Genomic DNA, 14,586 nt, shown 5'->3' with positions numbered 1-14,586 from the left:
ATGCGGTCCCCACCTTCTGTGACCCAGGTAACAACAGTGTCCGGGGCCACACGTGCCTTTCCCTCAGTGCACACACAGTCCCACCAGGAGCACCAGCACGGCCACCCGCCCGTCAGGGAGGCCTGAGCCTTCTTTCTCGTTTCCTGTTCTTCTTGCCCTTGGTGTTTTGCCCAGTGGAGAGACTTTCACGTTCCCACGGTTTCAACTGAAACAGCCCCTCTGCTGGTCAGACCACCAGGGTACACATGTGGTTTCTTTGCCTAACCTTATTTTCTTGAAATTACTTTTGTTTTATAAGGTATAACAAATGCATGATTCCAAATTCGAATCTATAGATCAAGGTACCTTCAAAGAAGTTGTGCTTCCATCCCAGACCTTCCCCCTGCCTCCCCGGATGACCCTGTAGACTGTACCATGGTGTCGTCTTCCCCGCTTATTGTTAAAACACAGGCAGACACAGAGAGATGGAGAGATGACAGATGATTGATGATAGATGGATGGATGATGGAAGGATGGTGTACAGAGATGATAGAAGATAGATGGAAGATAGATCATAGATAATGAAAGATGGATGATGGATGGATGGCGATAGATGATAGACAGGCAGGCAGGCAGGCAGATGGACTTCTGTTTCCTGCCTGTCCTCTGTACATGCTAACACATTCTGTGCCATTCCTCCTGCTCTGTTCAGAGAGGTCTCCAAGTCCCTCCAGAGCTGTGTGCAGACACCATTCCCCTCTGTTTGGCACAACTGAATGGTGCCCCACCCTGGGAATGAGCACTGACAATTCAACCCATGCCCCTCGACAGGGGTTTAGGATGTTTCAGATCTTTTGCTTTTAAAAACTATATAATGTATTAACGGAAACGGGTCTCCTTATGTAAGTGCCTTTCTTCTCTTGGGGTCTATAACCCGACTCCATGGCATTTGCCCACTTGTTCTCATTCTCACAGGTGCTTTGTGCGACAGGATAACCAACGGAGATGCTCTTTGGATTTGTTTTTCCTTCGTCTTCCTTTCCCAGAGTGCTTCCATCTCCAGGTCTTCGCAGGACCCAAGCAGCACAGGCAGAAGGGGTGGGCTCTCGGCCACAGGTGCTGAAGTTTGCAGCTGGTGCAGGAGGGCCCTGGAGAGTGCATGCTCAGGCTGTTCCCAGGGCCCCGGAAGCCTGGTGTTGGGTGGGTAGACCACGTGGGTGTGTTGTGTGCAGGGTTGTGAGGTAGCAGTGGAAGGGAATATTGAGAACCATGAATATTCTTTTGGGGGGTAGGGTAATTTTATTGGAACTTGTAAGGAATTCAGAAGAACTCCAACAAATTATCATTTCCAGTGATCACAATGATAACTGCTCAGAGAGTTATCATTAAAGTTTGGTACAAAGGCTGGGTGCAGTGGCACACTCCTATAATCCCAGCTACTTTGGACGCTGAGGCAGGAGGGTTGCAAGTTCAAAGCCACTCTGAGCAACCTGCCTGCTCTTGCCCTCACGGTCTACACCCTCCAGCACAATCAGTGTCCCACGAGGGCCCACCATGTCATCCTGAGTCATGCGTATCTTCATGGATAATTCTCAAAAGCAAATTCTAAGTAACAGGGCTGGGGATGTGGCTCAAGCGGTAGCGCGCTCGCCTGGCATGCGTGCGGCCCGGGTTCGATCCTCAGCACCACATACATACAAAGATGTTGTGTCTGCAGAAAACTAAAAAATAAATAAATAAATATTAAAAAAAAAAAAGAAAAAAGAAATTATCAGCTGTAAAAAAAAAAAAAAAAAAAAATCTAAGTAACAGAGGCCAGTATGGCACGATATTCTCTGTTGCTAGTTGTTGGGTGTATGAATGTGGCTTTTATACGATGGAACAATCACAAAACAGACAGAAGACTGAGAACTGCTGTGGCTTTAAAACAATTCCCTAAACTGCCAGAGGTGGTGGCACACACCTGTCATCCCAGTGACTTGGGAGGCTGAGGCAGGAGGATCGCAAGTTCAAGGCCAGCCTCAGCAGCTCAGTGAGACCCTGTCTCAAAAACAAAAGGGAGTGGGGATCAGCTCAGTGATAGAGTGGCCCTGAGTTCAGCCCTCAATAGTACAGAAAAAAGAAATTTCGATAGAATAAACAAAGAATAAAATTGATTGGAAAGAAGAACACAAACAGAGACAACAGATCATAGGGTAAATGAAACAGGAATTTCTCAGAGATTCCTAACAACTCCTGTCTGCTGAGTCCCGGCCTGTGGAGGACACCGTGGGCGGTGGTGGTAGTCAGCACGGAGCCATGCAGCCCTGGGCCCTGGGCAGAAACTAACCCAGAGCTGGCAGAGAGGCTAGAACTACCAAAGGGAGAGATTTAAAAGCTATCATCATTGCATCTTTTTTTTAAATCTTTTTTTAGTTGTAAATGGACACGATACCTTTATTTGATTTTATTTTTATGTGGTGCCGGGGATCGAACCCAGTGCCTCACACATGCTAGGCAAGCGCTCTACCACTGAGCCACAACCCCCACCCTCACCATTGCATCTTGTATGTTCCAGAAGTCAGAGACGCGGGAGGCAAACTTCCCCGTCTCTACTTAGCTTCCTGTATCTCTAGAATTCTAGAGATAAAAACTGTCTGACGGGACGATTCCCTGGGGGGTTCGTGGCTGAGGAAGCATTTCCAGGCATCTCTGAGGGCCTGAAGGAGGATCACACCAGAGGCCTGTGGCCTCGCTCAGGGCAGGCCTTGCTGCCCCGCAGACTTGGAGAAGCCAGCATCCTCGGAGATCTCTTTCCTTGCCCTACAGAGGGAGAAACGGAGAGCACAGGCCGGGTGACGGGAGTGTCAGGCAGCCCCGGCGCATAGCCTGCCTGCTGCTCCACCAGGCATAGACGAAGACCCAGCGGGGCAGACGCCTGTCCCCTGTCCCCTGTGCCTTCAGCAGTGCTGGCCCTGCACCTGTGTTGGGCTTGGTGCTTCATTGGGTCAGTCCTGGGCTGCAGTTCCCGTTGTGGCCCACAGGTGGCAGTGACACCTGGGGAAGAGCTCCCGGAGGACTTGGCCGAGGGGCGCGGGTGTGTGTGAGAAGCAGAACCCTAGGAGTCTCTTTTCCAAACCGGCGGCTGAAGGAGAAAAGCTTGGCTGTCGGTGTCTGATCTGGAGCGCGATAGAGAGACCCTGCTGGCAGAGCAGCGGGCCTGCTGGAGTCAGCCTGGCGTGACTCACCGCGGCGGGAGGGGGAGGCTGCCCTGGGCCTCTGGAGCTGGGCGCCCCTGGAGCAGCCCTGGAGGCAGGAAGCAGGAGGACCTGGCCGTCCACGCTCCAGCAATCCAGGGCAGCCAGCCTCGACCCTTGCCTGCACCCTGTCCTAGGAAGGAGCAGGTGTGTCGCAGCCACTTGGGCCTCAGAGGCAGCGTTAATCTTGCCATTTTCTGCCTCTTTTTGTCAGGGACCTGCCCGGGCCAGCAGTCTCCCTGTTCACCTGATGACCCCGCACGGGAGCAGCAGGCATTATCACTGTGGCTGAGAAATGGCTTTTATAAAAATGAAAGAAAATTCAAAAACACAAGACAGTCTGCAAAACTGGGAGTCTGGCAGTGTTGCCGGTCCAGACTGGTCTAAGTGAAAGAGGGAGACTTCAGAGAAACGCAGCACCTGTGCCTGCACCTAGCCCTGTCTATGTGTGTGCAGGAAGCACACTGGACTGGCAGTGGGGTGCCCCCATGGCAGGTCCCCGACCTGCCCACCACCTGGCTTGGCCTTGCCTGCCTTCAAAGCGCTCAGAACACTTTTGTGACTACAGCTGGCCACCATCACGTGACCCAGAGCCTGTTTCTAATAAAGCATTGCATACCCTGTGGACTTTATTGAACCCTGAGAAGGGAACAACAGATGGTGCACAGTTTACCTTCCCACTGGAGGCTGAGGCAGGAGGATCCCAAGTTCAAAGCCAGCCTCAGCAATGGTAGGTGCTAAGTAACTCAGTGAGACCCTGTCTCTAAATAAAACACAAAATAGGGCTGGGGATGGGGCTCAGTGGTCGAGTGCCCTGAGTTCAATGCCTGGTACCCCCGGCCCCAGAAAAAAAGAAAAACTAAGTGGGACCATCCTAGGTCACTAATGTTTATAAAACCATTGCCAAAAGCTCGGTCGGTCCTTGTTCCTGATGCCAATCCTGTGGACATGGTTTTGAGAAACAGGGAAAAGAAGGGTTTTGCTTTGCTGCCAAGTTCTTCTTTCAGATGGGCCGGTTCTTTCTCCCCTCTGTCCACCTCCTCCCTGGACTCCTGACCCAGGGCTGGGATTCTGCCCCTCAGCAGGAGCAGGGGGCTGTTTTTTTTTTTTTAATATTTATTTTTCAGTTTTCGGTGGACACCACATCTTTATTTTATTTTATGTGGTGCTGAGGATCGAACCCAGTGCCCCGCGCATGCCAGGGGAGCGTTACCACTTGAGCCACATCTCCAGCCCATCAGGGGGCTGTTAAAGAGGTGATTCAAAGGCTGCTTTCCATGCCTCTCTGTTGGAGTGTGATTCACTTGTTAATTTGGGAGATATTCGTGTGTGTGTGTGTGTGTGTGTGTGTGTGTGTGTGTTTTTTGCTGGGGATGGAACCCAGGGCCTTGTGTGTGCGAGGCGAGCACTCTACCAACTGAAATACTCTGGTTTCTCTTCAGATCGTGTAAATCTCTTGCCTTTTACTAAATATTTCCGTGGAGATGATCATTTCCGAGGTCTTCTGTGCCATCCCCAAAGTCTGGATTACTTTGTTCCTATGGAGGGTGTGGGCTCAGGGACAGCTAACCCTGCCTAGGATGGGGCGGAAAGGTGACACTGTTTCCCCTGAGATTAGGGAGGGGGAGTTAGGGAGGAGCAGGGAGAGAGGAGGAGAAAGAAACAGGTCCATTTTAAAAATCAGTTGCAGTGGCTGAGCAGCAAGGGCCAAGTCCAAGCCTAAAGTGGACCCTGTTACAGAGGGACTCGTAGCCAGAGATTCTGGGAAGCCCTGGAAGCTGGGAGGGGCAAGGAGAATCCCCGACAAGTCTCTGAGGGCAAGTCTCTGAGGGCGTAAGACCCTGCAGACGCTGGACTTGGGACTTCCTGGGCAGCGCTGTGGGAGAGCGCATTTCTGTTGTTGAGCCGAGGTTTGTGGTGTTAAGAAGGCGCGCGTTGGTGGTGGAGAGCTGTTCCAAGGGACCAGGACCTTCCCTGTGTCCAAACACAAGACCTGAGCCAAGGCCTTCACCCCAGACCCTGGTCAAGTCCAGCAATGTTATTCCAGGAGCAAAGGGGGCAACCCCGACCTCCAGGGGCGGTGAGTGGACAAGGAGATCAGGGTGGAGCTGCCCGCTGCAGCGGGGCAGTCAGCTTGCGGGGGCTGTGGGTAACCCGTGTGTCACCCGGCTGGGCCACAGGGCGCTTAGTCAAGCACAACGCTGGGTGTGTCTTTGACAGTAACACCCAGATCACCAGACTGAGTAAAGTGGTTCCCACGCGGGGAGGGGGCAGTGGACGGCAGCTTCCTCCCCAGGTGGCCTCTCCAGGGTTCCACGGCTGGTCTTCACACTAAAACAGCAGCATCCTCTGAGGTCAGACCTCTGTGCCTTTGTTCTGCAGGGCTCAGTGCCGGACTCCTGCAGCTCCCGGGTCTCCACGACCTCTGTTACCATGTGAGTCAGTTTTGAGACAGGGTCCACTTCATGCTCCGACTTGGCCCTTGCTGCTCTGCCACTGCAACTGGTTTCTAAATGAACCTGTTTCTTTCCCTCTCTCCCTGCTCCTCCCTAATCTCCCCCTCCCTCATCTCAGGGTTAACCAGGTCACCCTTCTTCCCACCTAGGCAGGGTTATCTGTCCCCGAGCCCACCCCCTCCATAGGAACCAAGTAATCCAGATTTGGGGGATGGACCAGAAGATCTCAGAAATGACTATCTCCAAGTTAACAAGTGAATCACCCTCCAACGGAGAGCACGGAGAGCACGTGGAATGTAGCCTTTGAGTCAGCTCTTTAACAGCCCCTGCTCCTGCTGAGGGGCAGATTCATAGCCTCCGGGACAGGAGTCTCGCTTGTTTCTCCTTTGCCAGCAAAACAATAAACCTCTTCTTCCTTTTCCTTAAACCCTGTCCTCTTGATTGGGTTGGCACTGGGGACAAGGACCCAACTTGAAGCAACACCTCAGGTAGTTCAGATGCCCTCTCCCTGAGTTGGGCATCTTCTGCCCTCTGATCAGGGCACCAGCTGCAGTGGATCGGGGCCACGGACTCCAGTGTAGCCTCATCTGAAGTCCATCACCTTCGCATACCTGTTTCCAATAAGGGTGACTTGAGGAACTGGGGGTTAGGATTTTAGCTCTTTTGGGGAACACCATTTGACCCATAACGGGGTCTTGCCAGCTCCCCTTGGCCACCCAGCCCTAAGTTCCCCCAACCACTTGGGGACACAGGTGTCTCCCACTTTTTGGCTGCCCACTGAGATGGTCATTGTCCTCTTTCCTCTGATCCCTGCAGAACTGTCAAGAACCTGCAAACCCCAGCCAAGACCCGCAGGCCCCCTGCCGCCTCAAGCAGTCCCTTGCGGAATGTTGATGCTCCCCCAAGCTGTCGGGAGAGACAGAGGGATCAAGCTCTGCCCTGTGTGAGCACCTTCTCCATGGGCCCCGGAGTGAGCCGAGGGCTGAGCCGTCCAGCACTGCCCGTGTGCTCACTCTGTGCTCTGGGCCCCGGAGCTGCGGCTCTGTTCCTCTCTCTTCTCAGTGTGCCTGGATCATCCTCAGAGCTGCTGCGTGCCCTGACAGGGCCTGGACCACTGTCCCCAGTGGGCACTTAACCTGGTCAGGCCGCCTTTCCACATCTACTGGAAATAAACCAGGGGCTGCAGGTCACTTTCTGGTTCCCTGGCCCCTGCGTGGTTGGGCTCTGCAGACCTGCTCTTTGTGGCCAGCAGGGCCTCGGGAACCTCCTGGAGTGGGCGTCCAGCTGCCCATAGGCACTGCTTGGCTGGGTTCCTGGACCCTGCTCTGGGCCTCACCCCGTGGCCACAGAGATTCTGACCCAGAGTGACAGCCTCATCTGGCTGGGGCACAGGGTGGAGGCCCAGCCTGGGGAAGTCCTAGGCTTCTCAGGAGGACGAGGCCTGGAGGGGGGGGAAGCTGGGCCCTTTTCAAGCCTCAGGCTCTGTTCCCTGCCCCCCTCCACTCCCTCTCTAAACTCAGAGTCCTTTCCTGGAGTCACTGCTGAGAATTCACCTGCTCCCCTTCTCCTCAGGGTCTCCTTCCCCCCAGCAGACCTTGGCATCCTAATGCCCCGGGCAGGAGCCTCAGGTTTCCAGAGAGATCTCGGGGTTTTCCGCCCAGCAGCTCTGCGACATCTTCAAGGACCAGGCCTGGACTTGGCCTTTTTGTCTTCAGAGAGACACGGGCAGGTCACGGTTTGCTAAGTGCCTTGTGGTGCCAAGGGCAGGTGGCATGTGTCTGAGTCCAGCCCTCCTCTGCTGAGAGAAGGTGTCAGTGGGAACGATTCTCCAGAGTGTGTAATGGTCCCCCCAGTGGGTATTTTGGGGACTAATTGGCCTGCTATTTGCAAGCTTCTTTGCCACGAGCAGGGAGGGAGAACTTGGGGGTGTTTTAAGTGCATGAAGTATTGACTCAGTTAATTAACTCAGCATGAACTGTGATCACAGCTCCCAGACCTGGCTGTGGTACTTTGTACTTGGTACTCGGTACTCGTGCAGCACCAAGAACTCAGGTGAGGACAGCAGGATATTTTAAATTTTGGCATGAACCTTGAAGTCTGTCTAAAACCATGTGAACCGCGGGCTTGAGGGAGCTCACACTTTCAACATTAGATTGCACTACATTCCTTTTGATGATATCATATCTTTGCAAAGTTGGATTTCTGGAGATTGCTGTGATAAAACCCAGTCAGTGAGCCACCAGTGTGGGGTGGGAAGCCAGCACAGAGGCTGCAGAGTGATTCCCACAATTGAGAAAATTGTGCAGTGCCAAACATGTAAACCATCCCATAAGTATTTGAGTGTGATAGTTTTCCTTTAGCTTATGCGTGCTGTTTTTTAAAGCTACTAAGTTATAGAGATAGAATCTTTTTAATTGAGGGGAGGTTCACTTACTATAAAATCAACCATTTAAAAATGTACAATTCGGGCTGGGATTGTAGCTCAGCGGTAGAACACTTACCTAGCACAGGCGGGACCTGGGTTCGATCCTCAGCACCACATAAAAATAAAGGCATTGTGTTGTGCCCATCTATACCTAATATATATATATATATATATATATATCAGATTCTGTTTTTAAAAAAAATTAAAATGTACAATTCGCTGAGTGTATTCACTACTCCCAAAACATTGTCTTCAACCTAAAAGGGAACCCCACACCCATTAAGAAGTCACCCCACTCCCTGCCCACGGGCCCCTGGACAGCCCCCAGCAGGCTCTCTGTCTCTGAGACTCACCGTTCTGGATAGTTCATGTAAAGGGTCACATGATGCGTGCTCTCTGGCACCGACTTCTGTGACTTTCCAGTTTTTTCCAGGTCTGCCCCTTGGCCGTGTCAGAGCTCCCCGCTGCTGGAGTGACTGATGGCAGACCCCGGCCTGTGGGGCCACACGTCCATCAGGGAAACCCGGCGGTCCCGCTGCCTGCTATGGTGGAAGAGGCTCCTGTGAACTTGGTTATTATTTGAATAGCTGTTTTCTGTTATTTTGGTCATATACCTAAGAGCAGAATTGCTGGATCATACCATAATTCTATGTTTGATTTTTTTTTGAGGAGGAATTGCGAGACTATGCAGACTATTTCCCCCACACTTTTTTTTTTTTTCAGTGCTGGGGATGGAACCGGGGGCCTCAGACATGCCAGGAAAGTGCTCTACTACTGAGACAGACCCCAGCCCTCTCATAAGTCTTTAAAAAATTGTTTGGTCGTAACAACTTGATGACCAGCCTATGCAAATGTGCCCGTGGGCACTTCTTTTGGCTGAGGAATGCTATAACAAGATGTTGGGACACTAGGGGTGCAGCATACAGCGCAGGTGTGGGGACCTCTGGTTTTCGGAGCACCGGCAGTGTCTCCAGGCACTAGGGGATGCTCTGGAGGTGACCCATGCAGGACTGCCTGCCCTGGAGGGACCAGGAGGAGAAGCCCAGGTGCCAAGGGCTTTAGGGTGGCAGCAAAGAGGTACCAACCCTGAACACTGCGTGGCTCCCAGGAAGAGTGGCATCTGTTTAATGAGGTCACCTGGGAAGGCCTCTGTCATAAAGTGGCCCCGGAAACAGGAAGAGGGGAAGCCAGAGGGGAGGCAGATCAAAGCTTAGGGACCCAGGAAGAGGGGACACAGTGCAGAAGGTCTGGGAAGAAGGCGCTAGGTTATTGAAGAACAGAAAGAAGGCCAGGTGGCTGGACCTGGGGGCAGAGAGGGCCAGGGGACTAGCAGGGGCCAGGCAGGGGCACAGTGTCCATGTGCTTCTGTCAGTAGGGAGAAGATGCTGCCCCCACCCCCGGGTACCTCGGTGGAGGAGCCAAGGATTAATCAGTCCATCCTCCAGTAAACGCAGTGACACAGTGAGCTGCATGCTTGTGACGTGATAACAGGAGCGTGATGAAGGCTGGGGTTCAGAGACACCAGGGACTGGCTGAGTGGGAGAAAACCAGGCATCACTCCGAGCAAGCAGAGGGGAGAGAGGTCTGAAGCAGACCGGACAGCCTGTGCAAATGTCCTGCTGGGCCTAGTGAGGGAGCGGGAGGGAGCGGGAGGCAGCAGTGGGGTGGGGGGTGGCTGGAGGACGGAGAGCAGCAGAGACCCCTGACGAAGAAGAAGCCCTTCCCAGTCTAAAAACAGAGGAAGGAGGGTGCAGAGGAGATGCAGAAGGTGGTTAGGTCTGCTTCGAGAACATTCCTATGTCCAAAGAATGGACCAGGCAGAGGCCAGCACGGTCTGTCATGACCACATGGGAGAGACTGTCCTTGCCCAGAATCAGGCACCACCATCCAGAGGCATCAGGAAGGACCAGACCTGCTGACATTAAGGGCCTGGGGAGCGTACAAACTGGGGTCTCTGTGCCACAGCCGGGGGTGGGGGGTGGGTCGAGGGCGGCAGAGTGCCAAATCTAGCTAAGGAAGCAGCAGGCGAAGTACCTCCCTCCTCCTCCCTTGACAGCTGGTGGGCACATCCTTAGAGCCCAGGGTCTCAAACTCCTCTTGCTGCCTTTTTCTTCCCGCCTCTGCCTCTACCTCTGTCCAACCCAGGGGGCTGCCGGCCCTGCACGGACATCCTTAGGACATATGCTCAGGACATACCTCTGCAAACAGCTTCCCCTTGGCGTTGGCTCAAGGGTGGGGGCTCACTCCAGCAGTGTGGTCATCCTCTATTGACAGAGGCAGGAAATGGGCTCAGGGACTTTGGGCAGGTACCAGAGCTTCCTTTGGAGAGGTGCCTGTGGCCCACTCACTCCTGGCCCTGTGCAGATGGAGGGTGCAAGAGGGACCTCTCATGGGGGGCACAGGCCTTAGCATGTGAGCTGGGGGCCACTCGGGTCTGGGTGGAGGTACTGCAGCTGTGGGCTGCATCTTGTGGGTCCTCCACAGGCTGGTGGAGTGTGTGGGGGAGGTAGGGGGCAGCTACTGGGTTCGGACCTTCAGACCAAAGGCGGCTCATTCCCAGAGATGGGGATTCTGGTTGGAACCAGGTTGGGGTGAAATCAGACTATGTCAATGTGCCCAGGTGCCTCTGAGACATCCTAGAGTGAATGCAGGGTTGGATTTGGAGGGTGATGCTCCGAGAAGTCTGAACTGGCCAGAGACCCCAGAGGTCTTTGTTGAACAGATGAAAGCTTAGGGTGGGGCCTGGACAAGAGGGAGGTAGAAGGCGGGGGTGGGGGTGGTGTTTGCTGGATTGAGGCTTTAAAGAGCACCACAGAGGAAGGAGGGTGCAGAGGAGACGCAGAAGGTGGGCTTGCTACAATTACAGGAACCTCTCAGCCCTGCTCAGTGCCCTCCACAGTCCACCACCATCCCCCATGCTGGGTGCCGCCCCTCCGTGCGACTCACTCCCGGGCATGGAATGAGTGAATGGGCCTCCAGAAGACCGTGGGAAAGACAGCCCGGAGCTGCTGGGCCAAAGGGGAGGTGTCTCGGAAAGGGGAGTGTTTATGTAAACAGAAGTCTTTTGCTTGAGAAAGAGCTAGAAGTTGGGAGTTTGTGGGGGAGGGGGCTTCCCTTCTCCCCCCTCGCCCAGCCTGGGGCCTAGGAACCACGTTCGGATGCCTCTCCCAAATCGCACTTCCTTGGAATTAGGCAAAATCTCTGCAGTGAACAAGTTATGTTCTTTAGAAATAACACTCAGAACATGCAGGGGATTCTCAAAAACAGCCGTGCAAGTTGTGGCAGGAATTGCAGGTAAGGGGAGGGAGGCAGACAGGAGGCCGCGGCATGGAGGTCCCCAGGCCAGCTCGGCGCCACTCCAGGCTCCACCCTCCTGCGGGCAGGGCCAGGCAGGCACCCCAGGGTGCTGCTTCCTGCTGTGGCTGGGAGAATGTAGCCAGCACCTGTGTGCTCCTGGAGTCCTCGACAACGCCTGTGATTGCTCCAGAGAACTTGAGGAGGACAAATAATAAAATAACTCGGTTTAGAACCGCATGGAGCAGACGGACACCAGTAGGAAATGACCATCACTATTTGTCCAGCAGTTGGTACCACTACACACATTATCCATCTCACTGGAGCCACGGCCCTCCTGAAGCAAGTGCCACTATCCTGCTATCAGGGATGGGCATGCTCATTGGCAGGCAGGACCCCATCCCAGGCAGGACGACTGTAGAATCCTCTACTCCTGCACTTTCGACCTGCGAGGTCCCTGCAGCTGGATGCTCCTGGCCCTTCCCAGGTGCAGGTCCTTTGCCTGCCTGGCTGCATCCGGGTGTAGAGGTAAATGGGCCCAAGGAGAAGGGTGCATCCAGAAGACCTGGGTGGGTCACCTTCTCAGATGTGCCCTCAGGGGGTCTGTTGTAGGAGGAAACTGACTTTGGAATTCTTAAAGAAAAGGCAAAGGAGAAGCCTAGGGAGGGGGCGGTTGCCAGCCCTGCTCCCTGCTCCCTGGCAGCGTCTGCTCCTCTGGCCAGGGAGCAGCCTCTCCTCTCCTGAAACCTTCACCTCCTGCACACGGGACCACATCTGGGCTGAGTGACTTCTTCCTGACCACACTGAGCAGGTGACCATGCAGTTACTGTTATTCTACGAATCTGAAGTCCCAGATGCCAAACTTGCACTGCTATTACTCCTTATTTTTCTCCAATTGGCCCACTTTTTTTTTGACTTTCAACGTAGTGACACTTTACTTTTGTGCTTAGAAATATCAACTGCATCTGCCAGTGACCACCGCCCATTTATATAAGTAGGAAGTGCCTAGAGAATCCAGAATTTACCTTCGCAATCCCTTTTAGGGATTAGCAAAGTGCCTCTCAGAGAGGGCCAGGCAGAGTGTGTGGAGCAGCAGGGGCTGGAGCTAGATCGGCTGTGATCTTTGCCCTGCTTGCTGTGCCGGCTGCTGTTTTGGTCTTCCTAGGCTCTGGTTCCAGGGCCCCGGAGCCCCATGCTGAGCCTGCAGCACGCACTCCATAAATATTTGTCAAGTGAAGCACACAGATGATTAAATAAATGAAATTGGAGTGTTTTATTACTTGCCGGCTGTGGGCTGTTAGTCACCTACAGCTGCTGGGCTGGCGCAGGCGAGACTGGAAGTTTGAGGGAGAAAGGTACCTTGGGCTGAACCCCGGAAACAGGGCACATGACTCATTTTCTAGTCAATTTTTTTTTCTCTACCAAAATAATGACTACGTTTACTTTTCAACTTATATTTATATCGTCAAAGCTCCAATCATTCTTAAAGTGTTAGTTTCAACATTAGCTACATTTGCTGCAAACAGGCTTAAAATTACCCTTTGTCACCCTAGCCTCAGGGAGAACAATTCTCATTTAAAGATTATGTGAAAAAGGACAGAGCTCTGGTCCCCTAGGAGGTCCCCAAGCAAGCACTATCAAGTCAGGATCCCGGATCCCTGGACTCCAAACTGAAGCCCTGGAGAGGCAGGGGGAAGGCAGTGGGGGATGGAGCTCCTCTGCAGGCATGAGGGTATGGTGATGGTGTCCCCAGGGGAAAAGGTTCCAGTGCAGTTAATGTCAATAAGATGCTTGCTGCCCATGTCCCCCATCTTGCCCCATTATTCACCTCCTTTGGTGAGGAGTAAACCTGCACTCACTGCACAGGGCCTGAATGAGTGTCCTAGGTGTGGAGGTTGACATGACACTCGGCCTCTGACCCAGTTGTCTTTCTAGGGCTGGGAATCCCCCTGCTCTACCCCCAAGGTGGAAGACACATCTTTTTTTTTTTTCCAGCCATCTGCTCTACCTATAAAGAGCCACTGTTGTATAGGAAAGGATGAGGGAACCCGGGTCATACTTGAAATGGACTTTGGCTTTGCTGTTGGGGTAATTAAAATAAAACAAAAGTTACTTCTTCCTAACGGAAGAGCAGCGCTGTGACACAGCCAGATGGTAATCTGCAGGGAATGAGCCGGGAGTGAAAGAGCCAATTACAAAAAGGTGACGTGCTGTACAGCTCCTGAATGTAAACATGACAATTGTGAAATAAGATTTTAGGAATAGAGGAAGGATTGGCGATGCCAGGGAAGCACGGGTGGGTTGCAGGAGGGCGCAGGACCGAGGTTCTGTTTCTGGACTGTGCTGGGATACACGAACCTCCTTCGCAGGCCTCAGCGCGGTGTTGAAGTTAGCACACGGAAACGCGGGCCAGCAATACCTGGGAATTTGGATAAGATCGGCGATGGTATCGAAGTCAACATCATGGTTGTAATATCATACTTTTTTCCTTTGCAAAGTTTTGCCAAGTAGCACGAGGGAAACGGGGTAAAGTGAGTTATTTTCTTATAATTTCGGGTGACTCGACAGTTACTCAAAATATACAAAGGAAAGCGGGCCAGTCGTCCTCGAGCCTCGCACACCTGGGGAGCGCCCAGAGTCTGGATGAGTCCACCTGTCTGTCCGCACTGCCCAGGGGCCTGCCCAGGGGCGGGGCCCGCGAAGCCGGCGGGGCGGGGCGTGCTGCGGAAATGACGTCTTCGGGGCGGGACGCGCACCTGGGCACCTGGGCGGCCGCGGCGGCGCCGGGCGGCGGCGAGACGCGCGATGGAGGGCGACGGCGCTGGCCCGTGGGCCCTGGGGCTGCTGCGCACCTTCGACGCGGGCGAGTTCGCCGGCTGGGAGAAGGTCGGCTCGGGCGGTTTCGGGCAGGTGTACAAGGTGCGCCACGTCCACTGGAAGACGTGGCTCGCCATCAAGTGCTCCCCGAGCCTGCACGTCGACGACAGGTCAGCGGCCGGGCGGGGCGCTGGGGCAGGCGGCGGACCGCGCCGTTCGGTGGCGCACGGCGACGGCCGGGGCCGAGGGACTGGAACTCGGGGGGCTCTCCAGTCTATCTACCTCCGGAGCAGCCTCGGGGGGAACCCGAACGCGGGCGAGGCCCAGAGGCGTGGGACGGGAGGACGCGGGGGTGCTTTGTGGAGCTCCGGGTCTGGCC

The 14,586-nt window shown here is 54.0% G+C and overlaps 1 protein-coding gene, 1 long non-coding RNA gene and 1 pseudogene across 4 annotated transcripts in view; all 3 read left to right on the top strand.

The window, feature by feature from the left end:
- The first annotated feature begins 4,637 nt into the window (after nucleotides 1-4,637).
- LOC125617023 lies at nucleotides 4,638-4,764 on the top strand (annotated as a pseudogene).
- Nucleotides 4,765-4,787: 23 nt separating this feature from the next.
- LOC125616973 lies at nucleotides 4,788-8,006 on the top strand. Of its 2 annotated transcripts, XR_007347813.1 has the most exons (3): nucleotides 4,788-5,295; nucleotides 6,488-6,810; nucleotides 7,244-8,006. It is a non-coding gene; the product is annotated as an uncharacterized LOC125616973 (long non-coding RNA). The 2 variants fall into 2 exon arrangements; XR_007347812.1 differs by having other exon boundaries at nucleotides 6,488-8,006.
- A 6,138-nt stretch (nucleotides 8,007-14,144) lies between these two features.
- Ripk4 (receptor interacting serine/threonine kinase 4) overlaps nucleotides 14,145-14,586 on the top strand; it is a 22,092-nt gene continuing 21,650 nt past the window's right edge. For both annotated transcript variants that reach the window (XR_007347811.1, XM_015478794.2), the window contains exon 1: nucleotides 14,145-14,377. Coding sequence is in view for 1 of the 2 variants with exons in the window: in XM_015478794.2 (XP_015334280.1) it covers nucleotides 14,196-14,377 (182 nt within the window). In the remaining variant the exon portion in view is untranslated. The remainder of the gene's footprint in view (nucleotides 14,378-14,586) is intronic.

This window comes from Marmota marmota, unplaced genomic scaffold (assembly GCF_001458135.2).
Source record: "Marmota marmota marmota unplaced genomic scaffold, marMar, whole genome shotgun sequence".
Taxonomy (NCBI): Eukaryota; Metazoa; Chordata; class Mammalia; order Rodentia; family Sciuridae; genus Marmota; species Marmota marmota.
This window is presented reverse-complemented; position numbering and strand designations above follow the sequence as displayed.